General features: G+C 42.2%; 1 protein-coding gene across 1 annotated transcript in view; it reads left to right on the forward strand.

The window, feature by feature from the left end:
- frem2a (FRAS1 related extracellular matrix 2a) overlaps window positions 1–21,325 on the forward strand; it is a 301,376-nt gene that overhangs the window by 113,275 nt on the left and 166,776 nt on the right. The window contains 1 exon segment of the mRNA XM_034178287.1: window positions 13,540–13,686. Within this exon segment, the coding sequence (XP_034034178.1) occupies window positions 13,540–13,686 (147 nt within the window).

Consider the following 21,325-nt stretch of genomic DNA (forward strand, 5'->3'; position numbering starts at 1 on the left):
TCCTGCCCGAGGGGAGTGGTTTGAGCAGACCGTGTGCAGGGTGAGAAGGGTCAGCTGTGATCCGACCTGCTCGGCCCAGAGTCCTGGAGACGTGCAGGTCGTGGAGAGATGGAAGGCTACAGCCGATCACCTTCTCAGCAGAGGCCACAATGCGCTGCAGTCTGTGTCTGTCCCTGGCTGTGGCCCCGGCGTACCACACTGTGATGGAGGAGCGGAGGATGGACTCGATGATGGCCGTGTAGAACTGCACCATCAGCTGGACAGGCAGCTTGGCCTTCTTCAGCTGCCGCAGGAAGTACATCCTCTGCTGGGCCTTCTTGATGAGGGAGCTGATGGTTGACTCCCACTTGAGGTCCTGGGTGATGGTGGTGCCGAGGAAGCGGTAACAGACCACAGTGGTGATGGGGCTGTTGGTGAGGGTGGGGGGGCTGTGGCTTTCCTGAAGTGCACGATCATCTCCACTGTTTTCTGGGCGTTGAGCTCCAAGTTGTTGCTGCTGCACCAGGTCACCAGCCGGTGCACCTCCCTCCTGTAGGCAGACTCATCCCCATCCGAAATGAGTCAGATGAGGGTGGTGTCGTCTGCAAATGGATGTGAATACTTATGTACACTTCATTTCTTAGTTTTATTTTTAGTAAATTTGCAAAAATTTCAAAATAACATTTCTCATGTTGTCATTTTTGGGTGTTGTGAGTAGAATTTTGAGGGAAAAATAAATTTACTCCATTTTAGAATAAGACAGTAAGTAAGTCTCTTCAGCTGCTCCCTTGTTTTTTTTCACTTGGAGTTGCCACAGCAGATCCAAGGTAGATCTGCATGTTGAATTGGCACAAGGTTTATGCCGGATGCCCTTCCTGCCCTCCACATTTGAGAAAGACTGTAACATAACACAATGTGGATAAAGTGAAGCGCTGTGAATACTTTCCAGATGCACATTAGGCTTATTGCCAGTGAAACACAAACCACAAACATAAATCTGCCCCTCTTCAAAGGCGTTGAAGAGCTCGCTAGTGAGATGTATGGCAAAATATTTGTTAATTGGGGTACAGGATTGATGCACTGTGACTCACATCAATGCCTTTTCTTCCACAAATTGCACATTGATAAAGTACACATGATTCAGTTTGTCATCATGTTTTCTGACTGCTAACAATCAAATAGTGAGTTGAAATTTACCCATAAAATTCCTATCCAGCCTTGGTAGTGTATAAAATAGACCTGGGGCCCTCTCTTGTAAAATGTGCAATGTGATGCTGTGAGACAACACACGTGACATAGTTTCCACCCAAGGCAGTTATGATTTTCATGCCCAGAGGCAATTTTCCTTCAATACTATAAATGACATGGCTCTTTAATGATACTGTCCTGAATGAAGGGCTCTGGAAGCAATACTTTAAATACAGAAACACAATTTAATAAGATCTCATGTAAAGTCAGACAGATCTGGGGTCTCAATGAACACAGCTCTTGCAGGAGCTGGTTCAAGAAGAGCCACAAACACAAGTACAGTGGCTTTTTATAGAATTGTCTCCTCCCTGTGACAATGGGTGGACCTCTTCTCACAACTGGTTCCTATAGGCTTCACTGCAACAGAGGGGCAGAGATGCGAAGTGCAAAGTTGGCACATTCCTACTGTCCATCACAAGAGTTTGCACTTTAGACTGTTTTAAAGGCCCATGACACCAGAGCACGAATGAACCTGAATGCTGTATGAACAGCCTGAATGGGAAACACAGCCAGAATTTGAGCCACATTCGTATGGGACAGACATTTGTACAGCTGTGTACAAATGCCATATGAATACCCAGAATGTGTTTGGAAGCCACCTCGAATGAGTCACGCAAATTCGGAGTGCAGAAGCTTCCGAATGCAGGTCAACTCCCCAGAGTGCAAGTCGAATGTGGACACAACACAGCACTAAACAAGGAGAAATAAAAACAAAATAAAATAAAAAAGACAAAGAATAAAAAAAACACAGTACAAAGCACCACAATGATGGCAGAATGCAGCAGGAATATTCAGAATGCACCTCCAATGCCACATGTGCCACCCTAGGTCTGGCTGGAAGGCCAGCAAGGGGAGGGGCATGGCAGAACGAGCACTGTGGTCCACACATCAGAATACCTGCTGTGTCCCACTGCTGGATGTCTCCTCCACCTCTGTTGCACGCAACCCCTTTCTCTCTCCCTATCTATCTGGACATCAGCTGTTTAGCAGATGCCCTGCTGACCAATGTGCTCCATGTGCCGATTGCTGTACGAATGCTGTGCGAGGGGTTCAAATGCAACTTGAATTTGCTCAAATGTAGCTCGAATCCTCATTTGCACTGCATTCTGGCTCATTCATGCTCTAGTGTGGTGGGGTATAAGGCAGGTCTAAAGTCTAGCACATCTAGCTCGCTTTTGTGGTGTTTTAAGAGAACAGAGCTCCGATGTGCCTTACATAAGTGGTTTCAGCATACACATGCATTGTGCTCATTATGAGTAGCACATAATTGGAACACAAAACTGAAGAACTGCAGTACACAACTTTAACAGCATTAGTTTGTACTATATTTCAATGCTGCTTTTCTCCCTCCTTCACAACTGAGGAGTTTGGCTGAATGAACAGGAGACTGATTTTTCACAGGTGGATTGGATGTACAAGACACATAATAACTCATCCTATAATACCAGAATACATACATTCTAGCCAACACTAACCACACATTCCAACCTTACAACAAACAAAGAAATAACACTGTAGCTCATAACTTACTGTACCTTTTAATCTACTGCATGCAACATATAAATCTGCATAGGTGAGGTCTATCTCAAAGTCCAGCAACAACACCTGCCCCTTAAAATATCGCTGGGCACTCTTCAGAACATGGACTAAGAGGTGTTAAATGACACGATACTGACATACTGTAGGTGTTTATCTGTCATGGCACCATCTGGCATTATGTCTCTTTTGCCAGTTGAGTCCATGCATGCGTCCCTGTGATTGCATGCCTGCCCGCGGTGCCACTCCATTGTGCCACTCCACTGTGTGCCAAGCACACTTGTATTTAAGGGGAGTTGAAGGGTGATACTGTGATTGGCTGATGTTATGATACACCTACAAGTCACCCACAACACACCATGATTAATGTGGACCATTAATCCAGCCCCTTTGCAACCAGTGGTTAAGTTTGCACTCAGAAATGTGTTCATAATCTTCAAATCTACCAGTGGACCCTCAAGATAGCAATGTGTGGTCAGTAAGGGTGTAACGGTATATGTATTTGTATTGAACCGTTTCGGTACGGGACGTTCGGTTCAGTACAGGGCTGTGCATGGGTGAGTTTGCGTTGTTCACATTCAGTGTTGCCAACTTAGCGAATGTCTCGCTAAATTTGGAGACTTTCCAAACCCTCTTTATGACTTATTTTCTCAAAAGCGACAAGCGACAAATGTAGTTACTTTTCCTGGTGTTACTGGAGACTTTTCTGATGTTTGGCGACTGAAAGTAAAAGTCTCTATTGTCACTGAGCAGCAGTGGGTCTCTCCCTCCTCCGCAGCCTGCAGCAGCCTGAAAGCACTGAGCGGAGGGATATCTACAATCCTCCTCACTCCAGCCTACTGACCTTGTTTGCTGTGCTGTGATTAAATAGTCCCCAGACTTTGAGAAGCTCTGGCTTTGAGAAGTTATTTTATTTTAATAAGTGATGGCCACTTTTAATGGCAAAATAAATAAACAAACCAAGAATCAAGTTTATTTGTGCTTCTAAATATTTTAAGGTGGTTTTACTTACTTACTCACATTGTTTTTGTTTTCAAAACTTTATTTTTAAAGATATATTAACAAACATTAAACGAACAGTTAATAAAAACAGATATAAAATAAATTGTACAAAAGTAAAGGGATTCTTTAACATTAATTCTCTTAAAAAATTCCTTATAGAGTGTGACAGTTTTGGACAAGTTAATTTTCTGGCAAAAAATTTGAAGGATGAATAAAATGGAACAGGGCTTCATGCTGGAATTGTGCTTCGCTTTACTTGTGGAAAGGTTTTGTTAAAAGCTGTTTACTAGGAATTAATTTTTTATAATATTTCATACATTTGTTGTTTATTTGAGAACATTTTATTTAACTTATTACCAGGCAGCACTTTGCAATTATTTTATTTTCCTGTTTGTATAATGTTACAATAAATTGTTGATTTAAACAACAAGCAAATTTAGGTTTTGCAATTTGTTCCCATACTGGACCGAAAATTAACCGAACCGTGACCTCAAAACCGAGGTACGTACCGAACTATGAATTTTGTGTATCGTACACCCTTAGTGCTCAGACATGCTTCAAATGGACTTGTGCCATGTTTTTTATACAGTGTGTTGTAGAATCTGAAGATAAGGGCCCTGTTCATAAAGTAACCCAAGGTTAAGGAAATATGGTCCAAAATAGCTCAAGGGTAAAGCACATGATTTAAAGTTCAGTGGTCTAGAACAGAGGCAGAATGATGAAGACACTCTCCAGCTGCTTAATGTGCCAATCGTTAATAAGCAGCGGAGACTGAAAATTGATTCTAATTCTTAATTAACTCATCAGTTTCAGCAGATATTGGAAAGAAAGGATAAGTGTCCAGGTGTTAATGAACCTTAGGGCCTGTGATGTGAAGACTTTTTTTCTGTCTCCTTTCTCTGTGTGCAAAGGAGCATGAACAGTTGAATCCTGCAGATTTTTTCTTACTTGGTCTGATGGAAACTGCAAAATAAAAAAGCCTTTTGTCTGTTGATCAGTGCAGCCACATGGTGAAGGTGAAACCATCACATGTCCTTCGCTCATGAAGGTACAGAATGAAACTATTGAGATTAATTATTTACACATCACAGCAACTGGAACAAATCTTTCTTCCAACCCTAGATGGGAGATAAACAATAATGATGCAATCTAATGGTGGCAGGTTCACAGTGTCTTAACAAGAGAGTATTGACTGAGACATAGTAGCTCACGGAACAGTACTGACAGCACCTGAGCAGGTATGTTGAGCCATTTTATCCATATGAATCAAATCAAATCAATTTTATTTATATAGCACCAAATCACAACAAACAGTTGCCCCAAGGCGCCTTATATTGTAAGGCAAGGCCATACAATAATTACGGAAAAACCCCAATGTGAGCAAGCACTTGGCAACAGTGGGAAGGAAAAATTCCCTTTTAACAGGAAGAAACCTCCAGCAGAACCAGGCTCAGGGAGGGGCAGTCTTCTGCTGGGACTGGTTGGGGCTGAGGGAGAGAACCAGGAAAAAACATGCTGTGGAGGGGAGCAGAGATCAATCACTAATGATTAAATGCAGAGTGGTGCATACAGAGCAAAAAGAGAAAGAAACACTCAGTGCATCATGGGAACCCCCCAGCAGTCTAAGTCTAAACTGAATCTGAAAGCATTTGGTGGCATGAAATTCATACATATTCTCTGCAATTAGCAGGGCACGTATGGAGTCAGTGACTGAGTGGGTCTGCAAAACGTCTGTCAGTTAGTCGATGAAGGTGAAGGGGCGTGCTTCAAGTGTGCAGATGAGATGAGTTCTTATCAGTCAGATGAGTTTCTATCAGTTTCTGTCAATGTGTGCATAATGTCTGGAGTTGCCTTGACAACATCAGACTGTAGGGGAGGGCAGAAAGGTAAGAGGGGCAGCCGAATGGTTCACCAAGGCCGTAGAGCTTCTACGAGAGGAAAAACAGCAGGGCGTTTTGACCTTCAGAGGCTGATATGCTTGCCATGTTTAGGGTTAAGCAGAGAAACACCATTTACAGCTCCTCTGGCTGCCCAAATCCAATTTAAGAGTATTCCCTGGTCTCCCACATCTTCCTTTGCAAGGCGTACATTTACTCTGAGATGTTTTCCACCTTACGTCTGAGTTCAAGGGTTAATGCAGTCTGAGACTGTACCGTCTTGCCCAACTCATTAATCATGATGGACAGGTGAGGGGTTGTGGTTCTGGTAGCAGCCATCTTGCCAATTCTTCGGTAGGTCAGGGCAGCATATAAACCAATAAGCACCAGCCCTCCCATTATGAAACCAAATATTAATAAGTCTTTGATGTCCTCCACAGACAGTGGTACCAAGCACACAATGTGCCACTTCTCCTAGGCGTTGAGAACATAGCCCGCAGGGTAGGTTCCATCTGGGCACACAGGGTCCCCCAGCCCTGATTTCCTTGTTGAAAAAATGGTGTCAGTAGCGTTCAGAGACCAGCTGATCAATTCCATGGTTAATCCAAATATAGTTTAAGGAATTCACAGTCCGGTGAAGTATGGGCATTGAAGGTTGGAGCAGAGATAGAGGAGATAGAGGAGAAAGGAGGAGATGCGGCCACCCTCGCCGGAGTCCCAAGCTCAAAGTATGTCTGCTTTGAGCGCCATGACACGAAAGAAAAGAGATTTGTTGGTTCTATGGTGTCAAGTTGGCTTAACAAGAGGCTTTCACTGAATTATAAAAAATAGATATTGCCATTTATTTTGGTATTTTTAATTACAATGTCAGAAGAAAACCTGAATAAAATCCTATTTCCTGTGTCTTGGCATTGCTAAGATTTTTGAAACATGGATTCAAGAAATTTTAATTCCAATTAAGGCCTTATTTTTAGATTTATGAATTCAATGCCTTTTCAGACATTTTAAGGATCTGCAGAAACCCAGTATATTCATTTGGACACAAGCATCACACAAAAGGATATAAACACATGCAATCATTCATTCATTCTAGCCAATATTTCTTTTTTTTTTAAATGTTGATTTTGGCTTTAAATATGGTTTTAAATATTTTTTTCTTAATAGAATATTGAAGACCTTTTGATTAGGCTTTTTTTTCAAAATTTATCCACTTTTTTTCTCAAACATTGCATTCCTTGGTATGGAACATATTTTGAACATTAAAAATTTTTCATGTTTTTGTACATATAATCTGAGTTGACAGCTGTCAACAACTATTCCTCAATCAAGTTTCTGTGTTACAAGTTAAAATCAGCATTTTTCTCAACAGATGTCTCACATCTGTGTTTATGAAATTTCATGTACTGTAACTGTAATTCCTAATTGGCTTCAAAAGAAAGGAGGGAAAGAAGAAGAAAGCAGAAACTTGTAGTGAATTTTTTTTCACGTTTATAGTAAAGTCTTTGAAAATGGCTGGAAAGTGAATTCCGTTCGACTGAGGGTGATTTCAAAGCTGTTTTTTTGTTTGTTTGTTCGTTTGTTTTTAGTATGATCAGCACATGTGAGACATCTTTTATCCCACTAAAACACTGCAGCGACAGGACAATCTGAGGCCCACTGATTTTTGATCCCTATTGTCTGTGCACAGCTGCTCCCCTGTTTGAGCTGATAGCACACAAACATGCACACACACACTGCACAGATACGCACATGCACACTGAGATTTTAGTGGCTTATGCTGCATTTACTTTGAGACGCTGGGATGAAAGTCTGTGTTTCAGAAAAGTTGGCAGTGAAGTAGTGTGTATTTGTATGGATTTATATGGGTAATGCTTTTGAACTTGGTCAACAGCCTTGTGGAAGATGCAGGAACTGCCATTATATTGGCAATTTTCTCACTTCAACATTATGTCTGCCAAAGCACTTCAACATTTCACCTCTGTTGCATTTGAGCACCGCGTTGACCAGCCATTTCCAACTTTGAAACTTGAAAATTGTCTAATAATATATATATATATATATATATATAAAATAACATCCCCACAGCATAATGCTGCCAACACCATGCTTCACTGTAGGGATGGTGCTTGGTTTCCACCAAACATTACGCCTGGCATTCACACCAAAAAGTTCATTCTTTGTCTCAACAGACCAGAGAATTTTGTTTCTCATGGTCTGGGAGTCCTTCAGGTGGGCTGCCATGTGCCTTTTACTAAAGAGTGGCTTCCGTCTTGCCACTCTACCATACAGGTGATTACGAAAGGGAAAATATGTGCTTCTTAAGTCTGGACTTGAAATTCTCCACAGAATCTGACTGCTTTATTGATGCAGGGAGATCATTCCACAGAACAGGGGCACGATAAGAGAAAGGTCTGTGACCCACACCCTAGGGACACAAAATAGTCATGCACCCTGAGAACGCAGAGCCCGGGCCAGTACGTAGGGTTTAAGTAGGTCAGCTAATTAGGGAGGCGCTAGTCCGTGAACAATTTTATAGGGTTAGCAACAGGACCTTAAAATCTGATCTCACAGGGACAGGAAGCCAGTGAACAAATGCCAAAATGGGTGTAATGTGGTTAAACTTTCTGCTTCCTGTCAGAAGTCTGGCAGCAGCATTTTGAACCAATTGGAGAGGCCTAATGCTGGACTGTGGTAAACCAGAATATAGAACATTGCAGTAGTCCAATTTAGAAGAAACAAATGCATTAATCAGGGTCTCAGCATCAGCCATAAACAGGATTAGATGAATTTTCACTATATGTTGCAAGGTGGAAGAAAGTGGTCCTTGTAATAGCTCTAATGTGGAGGTCAAAGGACAAGGTAGGATCAAAAATTCCGAGTCTCGGCTAAGCGTAAGCTGGTCAAACAGATGCCGATCTCTTGCTGGACCAAGAACCATCAATTGGGTCTTGTCAGGGTTTAAAAGTAGGGAATTGCTTGACATCCAGCCTTTCACTGATGCAAGGCAATCTTCTAAGGATTTTATGTGGATGAGATTACCAGCAGTTATCGCATGTATAACTGTGTATCATCAGAATAGCAATGAAACGTAATCCCAAAACACTGCAATATGTACCCAAGGGGTGCTATATAAAGGGACAAAAGCAGGGGGCTTAAGACGGACCCCTGTGGAACTCCAAATTTCATGTCACTAAGGTCAGAGGAAGTGTTATTGTACAAAACACCATGAGAACGACTGGTCAGATATGTCAACCATGCAAGGGCACTCCCAGTAATCCTGAAATGATTCTCCAGCCTGTCTACACTCAACAAAAATATAAACGCAACACTTTTGGTTTTGCTCCCATTTTGTATGAGATGAACTCAAAGATCTAAAACTTTTTCCACATACACAATATCACCATTTCCCTCAAATATTGTTTACAAACCAGTCTAAATCTGTGATAGTGAGCACTTCTCCTTTGCTGAGATAATCCATCCCACCTCACAGGTGTGCCATATCAAGATGCTGATTAGACACCATGATTAGTGCACAGGTGTGCCTTAGACTGTCCACAATAAAAGGCCCCTCGGAAAGGTGCAGTTTTGTGTTACTGGGGGATACCAGTCAGTATCTGGTGTGACCACCATTTGCCTCATGCAGTGCAACACATCTCCCTCGCATAGAGTTGATCAGGTTGTCAATTGTGGCCTGTGGAATGTTGGTCCACTCCTCTTCAATGGGTGTGCGAAGTTGCTGGATATTGGCAGGAACTGGTACACGCTGTTGTATACGCCGGTCCAGAGCTTCCCAAACATGCTCAATGGGTGACATGTCCGGTGAGTATGCCGGCCATGCAAGAACTGGGACATTTTCAGCTTCCAAGAATTGTGTACAGATCCTTGCAACATGGGGCCTTGCATTATCCTGCTGCAACATGAGGTGATGTTCTTGGATGTATGGCACAACAATGGGCCTCAGGATCTTGTCACGGTATCTCTGTGCATTCAAAATGCCATCAATAAAATGCACCTGTGTTTTTCATCCATAACAGACGCCTGCCCATACCATAACCCCACCGCCACCATGGGCCACTCGATCCACAACATTGACATCAGAAAACCGCTCACCCACACGATGCCACACACGCTGTCTGCCATCTGCCCTGAACAGTGTGAACTGGGATTCATCCGTGAAGAGAACACCTCTCCAGGGTGCCAAACCCCAGCGAATGTGAGCATTTGCCCACTCAAGTCGGTTACGACGACGATCTGGAGTCAGGTCGAGACCCCGATGAGGACAACGAGCATGCAGATGAGCTTCCCTGAGACGGTTTCTGACAGTTTGTGCAGAAATTCTTTGGTTATGCAAACCGATTGTTTCAGCAGCTGTCCGAGTGGCTGGTCTCAGACGATCTTGGAGGTGAACATGCTGGATGTGGAGGTCCTGGGCTGGTGTGGTTACACGTGGTCTGTGGTTGTGAGGCTGGTTGGATGTACTGCCAAATTCTCTGAAACGCCTTTGGAGACGGCTTATGGTAGAGAAATGAACATTCAATACATGAGCAACAGCTCTGGTTGACATTCCTGCTGTCAGCATGCCAATTGCACACTCCCTCAAATCTTGCAACATCTGTGGCATTGTGCTGTGTGATAAAACTCACCTTTCAGAGTGGCCTTTTATTGTGGGCAGTCTAAGGCACACCTGTGCACTAATCATGGTGTCTAATCAGCATCTTGATATGGCACACCTGTGAGGTGGGACGGATTATCTCAGCAAAGGAGAAGTGCTCACTATCACAGATTTAGACTGGTTTGTGAACAATATTTGAGGGAAATGGTGATATTGTGTATGTGGAAAAAGTTTTAGATCTTTGAGTTCATCTCATACAAAATGGGAGCAAAACCAAAAGTGTTGCGTTTATATTTTTGATGAGTGTAGTAGAATATGGTGATCAACAGTATCAGCACCAGAACCGTAGTGGTGTCCGAATCCATTACAAGCAGAAGATCATTCACTACTTCATGGCCCCTTCACACATCATGTGAATTTGGTCGAATTGCGCATGAAGTGCACATGAAGCAGGAATCGTATGCAGTACATGTAAAATCATAGGTGCCTCCAATGTATTGTACACCTGTTGCTACAACTATTGAGATCACCAATAATCATAATGTTTTCTGCAGTAGTTGACAAGGTAGAGACAAATCAAAATCATCTAAGAATTCAGAGTATGGGCCACGGGGCCTATATACAGTAACAAAGTACTACGGCTGATTTTTATTACTGTGACCTTGGCAATACGTAGCATCGTGGGCAGAGTGGAGAATCAGATGTTCAGACAAATTATATTTCTGACCCACAACAGCTAATAGACTAAACCTAGATTTAGAGATAAGATCAACACCCCCACCTTGCTTTGCATCACGAGGGACGTGACTAAATATGTACGCTGGTGGGCAGGCCTTATTTAATGGGAGCACAGCTGTAGGTTTAAGCCAGGTTTCACATAACCCAATCATATCTAAGTGGTGATCCATAATTAGATCTAATAATCAACAGTGATTTTTAGGACAGTGATCTTATGTTAAGAAGACCCAGACTAAGGGTCTCAGTCGAGTTGATTGTTGGACTGTTTGGATTTAGTGGTGGTTCCAGAGTAGTATATATAAGATGCCTGGAAGTAGGTTTAGGTTTGAGACATTCCACGGGGGTTGTAGGTAGCAGACACAAAATATTTGAGACTACTGGATAACAGGCCATCCTCAATTTAAACGTCATCCAGTGTAATAATGGGTATTAAGTTTGCAAGGCATATCCTTCTATGATTTTTATGTACACGTCTGGGGAGACAGGCCACAGTCTCAACTGGATGAATCTCCCTCCCTGCCACATGAACTGCGCTATCATCATAGTGGATTTTCTGCCCTAATTTCCACACTAAGTTAATGGATTCTACATCCGCATTATCATAAGCCTTGCAGGGTCTCTAATCACCTGCTTCGTGGCCTGCTGTAAGGTCTTAATGTTAACCTCTCTGTAGAGCTCTATCTATGTTCGCAGACAAAATGACGGCACTTTCCCCAGTAGGGTGAAGGCCATCCAGTATCAGCAAGCCACTGCAGCCCAAAAACAAAGTCCAGTTTTCAATAAAACTAAAGCCTTGCTACAAAATTGTGCCAGCCACCTAGAGCAAGAGAAACTAGTGCATTGACGGCAATGCCGAAATGGGTAAATTTGATCTATCATACAAAAGTGTTGATGTGGACTGATACAGAATTGCTCAATGCAGTTGAGGAAATGGAGAAATCTGTGGGTCTGCTTACAGAATTTCTAGTTTGGCATAAATACGGTAAGCTTTGATGAGCCGACCACAGCCTTTGACAACTTACAGAAAAATAAACAGTGCAAACGATTGAATTGGATTATAATGGAAATAACCCCCTTGTGGCTGATGATTTGCGGATGTTAATGCTGGTTTACGGTCACAAATATCCGTTTTGTAAAATGTAAAACTCCTGTTTAAAACTCAGTTTGCAACCATAAAGTATTAGTGTCCGCAAATCATCAGACAAAACAGGGTTATTCCCTAATTGAATCTTACATAAACAGGTTCATGATGCATGTACACTCTGCGTGTATTCACAGCAAAGCTGAATTTCAAACAGCCATTAAAGGAAATACAAGTAAACATCTAAGAAGAAGGCACAAAACATACTTTTACTGCTTCAGTTTTCCTCTCAGGTAGTCTTGGTGACTGCTGTTGTCTGGCATGCTCTGGCAGACTGCCACAGAGCTGTTAACTTGCCAGAAAACCTCCCACTTCAGACCACCTTCTCAGGAGCAGGATAGAATGTGTCTGTTGCATGCAGCTTTTTTAGGAAATAACAGATGACACTCTGGTTGGTTTGCATCCAGTGCCATAATTTGTGCTCAGATTCCATGCCCTTGGATTAATGAAAAAGAGTTGTGAACTCCCCAAATACATTTGCACTTTATGTTTCAGGCGATGGCCCATAGTTCATCAAGCTAGAGCCCCACATATTTACGACAGTAACTGTGTTTCTTGTTGCTCTTCAAGACATTTCACCACTCATCCAAGTGACTTCCTCAGTTTTCAATTGGATGAACTCCCAACAACAGGATTCCTGTGCACCATTTGTTCTTGTTGAATCAGGAAGGGCATCCAGTGTGGAAAAAATGTTTCTTCCACTTTGGTGACCCTAAGCAAAAGCAGACAAGTTTAAAGAAATTACTTTTCAATATAACATTTCCACAACTCTGATGTATAGTCATAATACCTACAAAACTAAAAAGCCCTCCACTGAGTTTTTAAAGTATTTTCTCATTATTCTGTTCATCGTGGCCGAACTACATTTTTTTCCTCTGCATTTGGCGAGTAAATTAACCACACAAAGCAAATTATGACAGCACGTATGTGACCATTTACTCTTCTTTAATACCACTCAAAGTTTCCCTTATTCAAATGCAGACTGTGCAGAATGTGCTATTTTTGTGCAGATGAGAACAAAACACATTTTGACACAGGAGAATTTGAATTGAATTATTGAGTGAATATGATGTATAAAATTATCTTATAATGTCCTTCTTTAATTCTTCTGAACATCTACCTTTCTGCTGGAGAATTGAGCACTTGGGCTACACATTAAAAGTAATTAAAACACCATTACAATTTTATACTAATTATGCCCATGACTCACTTTCTTTTCCAGCTTTTACAGAACACTGAACAGAGTATCTGTTCTTAAATCAAAGAAATAAATGGCACATTTCCATTGAGTTCTTTCTAAACAACTCATGATCAGTTCAAAAGCAGGAGGGTAAATAAACATGCACATTTATTGTCACAAGTAAGATTTTCTCTTTAAATTATTTGTGTCTGTATATTATGTCCAGGTGGAAACAAGCTAAAGGGACAGCATTTCCATCTGGACTGGGCCTGGATCTCTCTGGAGAAAGAGTACTATGTTGTTGATGAGGAGGACACATTCCTGGAAGTAGTTCTTCAACGCAGAGGTTACCTGGGAGAGTCGTCTTTCATTGGTTAGTCTTTTTGTCTGTCTGTCAGTCCATGTTTCTCTCTTCATATCTGTCTTCAGGTCTGGGCTCCATTTCCTAAATGGATCTTAACTGTCTTTGCATACTGTGTTATGTGCTGATTGGTCACTGATTTGCTTTTATCACCCATGATAAATGTTTTCACACTGTTTCCTTGAAATATGAAAATGAAGCATCAAAAAATGATAAATAGATTGTAATGATGACAAACATATTCTGAAGTGGTCGTCCAGTTCCTCATGTAATATGGCTGCTTCCTGTCCTTCCCAATTGTGTTCTCATGGGATTTCCAACAATGTTCAAATTGGGGACACAGGTTTCACAATAATTTTACATTGTTACAGATTTTTACCAAAACCTCTCATGAGGTTATAGTACCAGAACACATTATTAAATATTGTATGATGCTGTTGAGATCTGTAATAGCCACTCAGAATGTTGGAATGCCACGCCTCAGAAAATTCTGGTACCTGCAACCAGTGGTGGGCACGGCTAACCAAAAAGTTAGCTTCGATAACCTCTAATCAGCTAACTGAAAAGTTATCTTTTATAATGCTAAACCAATAAACCACCAAAAAATTTATGGGAAGCTACAGCTAACTGCTAACCAATAACTTTCAGTATTGTACACTGTCAGCTACTAACAAGCCGATTTGTAGTTTGAACACCGCCAGCGCTTCTGATAGTGCTTTGGGCATCTGTGCGTGTTAATGTTCAAATCTTCAGAATTAGTGCCTTATTTTAAAATTAACAGACATGTGGTATATTTTCACTTTATACATTTTAAGAGTTGACATTAATGTAGTTATTCTATCTGGATTAATTTGATTTATAAATCAAAACAATAAGTCAAACCTGCTTTCCTTTTCAAGACATCTGCCTCATGGCTGGACCGCTGTATGCTGTCAATGGTAATGATTTTTTTTTTTTTTTTTTGTGGCAGCCTGGTGGCCAGGCCCCTTCTGCTGGGGTAGAGTTGAGCTCAGCTCCTCTCAGCTGCCTCACTGCTGCAAAATACATAGCAGACAGGAGCCAACAGGGTTTATACTGTAAATGTTCTCTCACCATTACTAACTATGTAAAAAAAAAAAAAAAAAAAAAAGATGTTAGCGGTCTAAAAGTTATTGGAACTAAATTTATCGGAAGCTAATTAGTCCTCTGATGGTTTTTGAAGTTAACTGAAAAGCTAATCTGCTAATAAAATTTAGCTTTGATAATTAGCAGATTAGCGGAACTATGCCCACCACTGCCTACAGCCATGAGCACTTGGGTTGCAAGTCTCATACCTGTTGCTAAGTCCTTTTAGGAAAGCGACAGGCTAAAGTTAAGAAAGGTGCCATAGGTTTAACCCACCAGGTATACAAAAATGAGGGTGAAGAAGGTAACGAATGGCACTTGCCTCTTCATCGTAATCAGAGCTTCATGACCCTAAGATCTCACTCACTCACTGGTCTTCAACCGCTTACTCCAATTAAGGATCATGGGGGATCATGCCCTATCCCAGCAGGCATAGGGCATGAGGTGTGTTACACCCTGGACAGGACACCAGTCTGTCGCAGGGCCACATATAGACAAACACATTCACACTCGCACACACGCATATGGACCATTTAAAGTTTCCAATCCACCTAACCTGCGTGTCTTTGGATGTGGGAGGAAGCGGGAGCAGATTCACGCAAACACGGGGAGAACATACAAATTCCACACAGAAAGGCCACATGTGGGACTCGATCCCATGACCTTCTTGCTGTGAGGCAAGCGTACTAACCACTAAGCCGCCGTGCTTCCGCTCACCCTCAGATCTTGAATCTGTAAATTAATCTCATTTTGCAACTGTTTGCCTTGTGAAGATTCTCCTGACGGGTGTGCATGAGAATGGGCAAATGAGATTTTGAGTCTGGTTGTTTGAGTCTCTGTTGTCATATGAAAAATGTCAAAAAATAAATAAATACATGTGCACTCCAGTTACAAGTGTGCTATTTGAAAAAGGGTTCAGTACAACTGGAAATATCACATTGCCTGTCTGAAAATGTCATCCTGCTCACATTTCTTTCAAAATACATCATTGTTATATGGTTACGTAGTTTAGAATACAGTTATATAAAGGACACATTATGTTAATTGAAGGATGGATGGATGGAAAAGCCAAGGAGACACTCACATCACCTGGCTGTGACAGATAGATGGCTGCATTCTGGTGCCTGGGTGACTACCATCCGAGCCCCAAGGCTTTTCTGTATTGTAATGGACACAAAGACGCAGCATCAGCGCCCACTCCCAGACCTGACCTGACCTAATGGATGGATGGAAGGGTGGACCAATGGATTGATATGGATGACAGCATGATCAGACTATAGTCCTTATCTCTCTTTTGATGCCACTTGACCAGAATATACCCAAATGTAGTAACTGTGGAAAAGTGGCTTACTTGTAGACATAGCACAGATGGCCACGACAGGGCTCTATCCCACAACTTTTGACTTGCATTTTGACTGACATGCACCACACTATGAAACTCCATCAGTCCCAAATATCAACCACCCAGGCAAACAGTTGGCCTATCCCCACCTCCAGAAAGTAGCCATCTATGTGCCACAACCAGGCGATTTGTGAGAAATCCGTTGGTCTTTTCCAGTTGCTATGGTCCTCAATACAGAGGCATCTGTTTCCTGGATCACGCCCAGAGAAATGCACCACATGGCCAAAATGTCATAGTTGGCATTCCCTCACAATGCAAGTAGTATGCCTCATCTGAGTCTACTTCGGTTACTGAAACTGATAAGCAACTGTTGTTGTGACACAAAGTCATTCCAATGATACTCAAGGATCCACTGACGAAAACAAAGTACCGAAAACATCCAGTCATCACCTCAGGTTAGTAATTCGTGTACAGGTTTCATGGCTATAGCACCAAGACTGTAAAGACTTGGACTTTTGTTCTCTTCCAAAAATGTTGACATCACTGAACACCTCTCATTACTCCATAAGCTCTCTCTGTGTATGTGCATGCACATGAATGTTCATGAATCTTCAGAAGACAGTTTTTAGTGTACCTCTTAGAAACACACAAACGTGTATGTTCTGACTCTCATTGCAGCTGTTGCTTGAGCATTCAGAAGTCTATTTAAGCCATTTATATGAATGAACCTCTGACAAAGTTAATGTTGGCATGCCAGTGAAAAGTGTGTGCAAGAGCGTGCTTTAAAGATGACTTAACAGCAACACACTGAGGTGAAAGGCTTTTAAGGGTAAGTGCATAGTTTGAATGAAGATTAACTAGAAGCAATACTTCCTTTAACCTTAAAAACAAAGTGGCACTTGTTTCAGAGAGCCAAATCTAAGTGTTTCATACAAAACTATTCAATACCCTATCATTGCTGCACAACATGTCTATGTGCCCACTGTGTGTGTATCATGCTGTTTTGGAAAAATGCAAATGGATTTAGAGCATCACAGGGTAAAAATCAAAATGTAATCATAGCAAATGCACAAAGTTGTTTGTTTGTTTGGTCTGAACTAAGGAGTAAAATGTTACAATGTTGTATTTTTCACCTTGGTTTGGATTGCTTTCACATGGCAATACTTCTATGCATAGCAAAGTGTGTCAGGAAAATTACTGGTGTGAAAAAAAAAAACACGATTCAGTCCTTTGGGCTGATGAGTGAAAGTCTCAGTTATGATCCATTTGAATACATATACAGTACAACAGTCGCTGCCGATATACATCCATATGTCCTTTAAGTTATCACAGATGTTAAGAAAAAGATCCATTAGATGGCATTGCAGATCATCTTGAAAGTTTCTGACAACATCAAACATGGCAATGAAGGAAGAAGTCATAATGATGTTTCTACTACAAAAGAGACTAAACCATTGGCATTGAAAGACAGAGGTGGTCTGGGAGGCCACAAAATACTTCACAACAAGATTATATATACAAATTATTCAAATCATTGGTAATGGTCTTTTTCGGGGGCTTTTGCTTTAAGTTTGTATCTCAGTTAAATGTTGGTTACATTGCCCCTGTGATTGCCAGTGGTTTTGGTTTTTGTTGTTTTGTTTTGTTATTTTTTTCATATCCCTAAACATATCATAAAACAGGCTCAATGTATGCAGAGTGAGGACAGAAGACTCCAGCCATGTCTGTGAGTCTTGAGGGTGTTTTCATGCCACCCCTTTTAGGTGAAAACAGACTATTTCATTTTCACACTTGGAGCGTTTCATTTGAGTAGGGGTGAATATAGTAATTGCACTCCAGTGTAGATAAAAAAGAGCTACACCAAGAGCTGGACTTGGTCTCAACTGAAGTGAAACCTAGAACACTTGATTTGTGTTAAGAACGCAAAACAAACAAATGGAGTAAGTAATTTATTTTTTCTTTTGCTCTAAAAAAAAGCCAAAGAATGGCCTGTGGGTTGGTGGGGAGTACAGATGTGCACCACTAAAGCCTGTGTCACAAGACCATAGGTCAAGGAAATGAGTGAGGAGCTGATACGAATTTTGGGTATCAGTTTGTGTTTATTTTTTCTCTACAAAAGTCATTTTTTCCATCCACAAAATGAGTTCCTTGTCAGCTGAGGTCCACCACGTCCATCAAAAACTTTTGTGCATGCTCAAAACTTAGAGCAGATGTCAGGTGGAGAGCTTTCCCAGGGCCTGTACATTTGTTTATCTCTTATTTGCTTTTACAGTACTCATGAGTTTCTAATATGACTACACTGTCTTCTGGCAAGGGCTTCCTGAGGAGAAATGACAAATCTATGGCATTGGTTTTACAATAAAGAACTCTCTCTCCAAAACTTTCTAAACTCTTTGTGTGTGTGTCAGTGAAGAACTCACGACACTCTGTCTCCAACTTCCAATTGAACGCCATGCCACAATCATCAGTGCTTATATCCCAACAGTTGACGCCAACCATGAAAAGAAGGAAACCTTCTACGCCAATCTGGACATCATTCTGTCTGCTATTTCAACATCTGACAAGATCATCCTTCTCAGCAACTTGTGTCTGGGTCAAAAAGCTGTGTAAAAAACATTGGGACAAAAGGAGTGGGAAATTGCAATGTCAATAGTACCCTGCTTCTCACAAAGTACACTGAGCATGATCTCATCATCACCAACATCATCTTCAGGCAAAAGGAAACGTTTGAAGTATCCTGGCTACACTGTTGCTCAAAGCACTGGCACCTGCTTGACTACCTCAAAGTCCAAAAGTGCGACACCAGAAAGATGTCCTGTCCACCAAAGCAATGACTGGTGCAGATGAATGTTGGATTGATCATTCTCTGATCTGCTCCAATATCCAAATGGACACTCACCCCAAGAGGAGGCCTGGACACATCAAACATTGTCAAGCTCAAAGACCCAGAAACAAAAGCAAATTTTTCAACAGCACCAAATGAAAGAACTCCCTATGAGGTAATCATAGCATGTTTGTGTGGAGGCTTCAGCTGAGACACATGAAAGATGGGGTGGATCCTGAGCAACTGTGGCAGACAAGAGTTTGTCTGGGGCAGGGTTGATGACTTTGTCCACCACCAAGGAGCCAGTTTCTTCGCCTCAGCCTGGAGAAGTACATCCTTGGCCTTGAGCCACACCTCCTTAGTCAGACAGTCATGCCTAGAGCCTGACTGATGTTGGGGGACCAGGGTTTGGTGCAGGTCTGCATGGCACATTGTTCTGTCCCTCATCCGGAGAAGAGTGGAACAGGCAGTCCTCCACACCCGCCGACACCGCCACAGGTGAGCTTGAACAGATGGAACAGTTAATTCACATTCTTGAGATGGAAACAAAGGTGGTTGATATCCCAATGAACATTCAAACAGTGACAAACCAGTAGCTGAGCTCAACTGCAAATTGTGAGCTGTAGGCGTGGGTAGTGCACTCCCGGTGGAGCACAAGAAAAAGGCACAGGACCTATTCGTGGATGGATATGAGGGGTTCTGCCCTTCAGCCCCTCAGCCTCTCTCCCGCTGTCGTTCCCTAAGTCTGTTATCTATCTTTATAGAGATGAGTTGATCAAGGAAGTCGGGTTTGTCGCGGATCAGCAGTTAATCTTTGAGTGCCTTGGTAAGACCGTTAACAAATGCACTCCACAGTACAGTGCCATTCCAGCTGGACTCCACGGCGATTACAATGAACTCGACCAAATATGTCGCCACACTGCCGGTCTCCTGCCAAATGGAGAGTAACCTCTTGGAGATCGTCTGCCCCTGCATCGGATGATCGAAGGCCATCCAGAACTCTTGCTAAAAAGCTGTGTATGAGGCTAACACAGATGACTGCTGTCCCCTAAGAGCCGTAGCCCAGGCTTAGGCATCACCACAAAGCAGATTAACCAGGTAAGCTATTTTGTGTATGTCAGTCATGTTCATGGAAGCTTTTTGTGAAAAAATTAGGGAACACTGGAGGAGAAAAGAACCACATGAATCTATGGATCCAGAGTAAGGTTAAGGGTAACAGATAATGGGTTTCTGGGGTAGCTGACCTGGAGTAGTTGTCTACTAACTAACGGAGCGGTAGGTGCAGTGGTTATGGTTAAATTGGCTGACAAATGCTCATTAAGGGCTGAGAACCGAGTGCTAGTGCCACTGTTGTTCTGACAATGAGGTAAGTTGCTGCTGTTGTTGTCCTAATAAGGTTCCCTGCAAGCTGAGGGCCTTGCGGACAAGGTCTGCTCCCGCTGGGTCCATGTGGTGGCCAGAAACTCCTGTTAAGAATCAACCAGACATAAGGATTAGGCATAGAGTTGTATATAGCGATGCTAGAGTGCGCACTCACTATACCACTAACGTAATGCTGCTGTGCCTTCATTGGGGTTCAGCCACCATTACCAAAGTGGGCAAAAAGGATCTTGAGTGTGTTCCACGGATAAATTCTTGTGATATCTTGTTCCAAGATCCTAATGACATGAAATTTCCAGTTTGGCACAAAATTATGCCCACTGCACCCTCTTGAGTTAACAGTGGGATTAAAGAAAGTGAATGCATACATGCATTTAAGTAAAAATCCAAATCCAAGTAAAATCCTTCTGAAAACACGACAGCATGATCACACTGTGTCACTTGTAGCATTGAACTCTGCGGTAAATGGTCAATTCAAACATCGCTTTTTGCCCACTTTGGTAATGGTGGCGCATGCTCCTTGTCGGCACACAGCCAGGCGTGACTCCACCCTCTAGTTTCACTATATACAACTCTATGGGATTAGGACCCAAAATGCAGGGAGCCACGCTGAAGCAAAAATTTAACAATTTTATTGTGCAAACAAAATTTGGATTCGAAATGTAGAAAGCCGGGGAGGATGACACTGGGGCTAAGAGATGCTGACTTGACCCAATTGGTGGTTGGAGTGAGTTCCCAAGCCATATAGTGAAGGATGAGTGAACCAAAATCAAAACAGGAACCAGGCGGCCGCGACGGAGCTGACTGCAGGCAGCATTGCTGGGAACACAAAAAACCCTGAGTTGGTACTGGACCAGAATACCAGGACTCTCCAGCTCTCCACAATTTCTCTTATACTCACTCGACTGGTAAGCACTGAAAGCCGAGATAGGCATGTCCCAACTTGTCCTCTAACACTCCGAAACGGAGGTGTTCCTTTGTCTCGCTTCCAAAGCGAATCG

The sequence above is a fragment of the Thalassophryne amazonica genome, chromosome 9 (assembly GCF_902500255.1).
Source record: "Thalassophryne amazonica chromosome 9, fThaAma1.1, whole genome shotgun sequence".
Taxonomy (NCBI): domain Eukaryota; kingdom Metazoa; phylum Chordata; class Actinopteri; order Batrachoidiformes; family Batrachoididae; genus Thalassophryne; species Thalassophryne amazonica.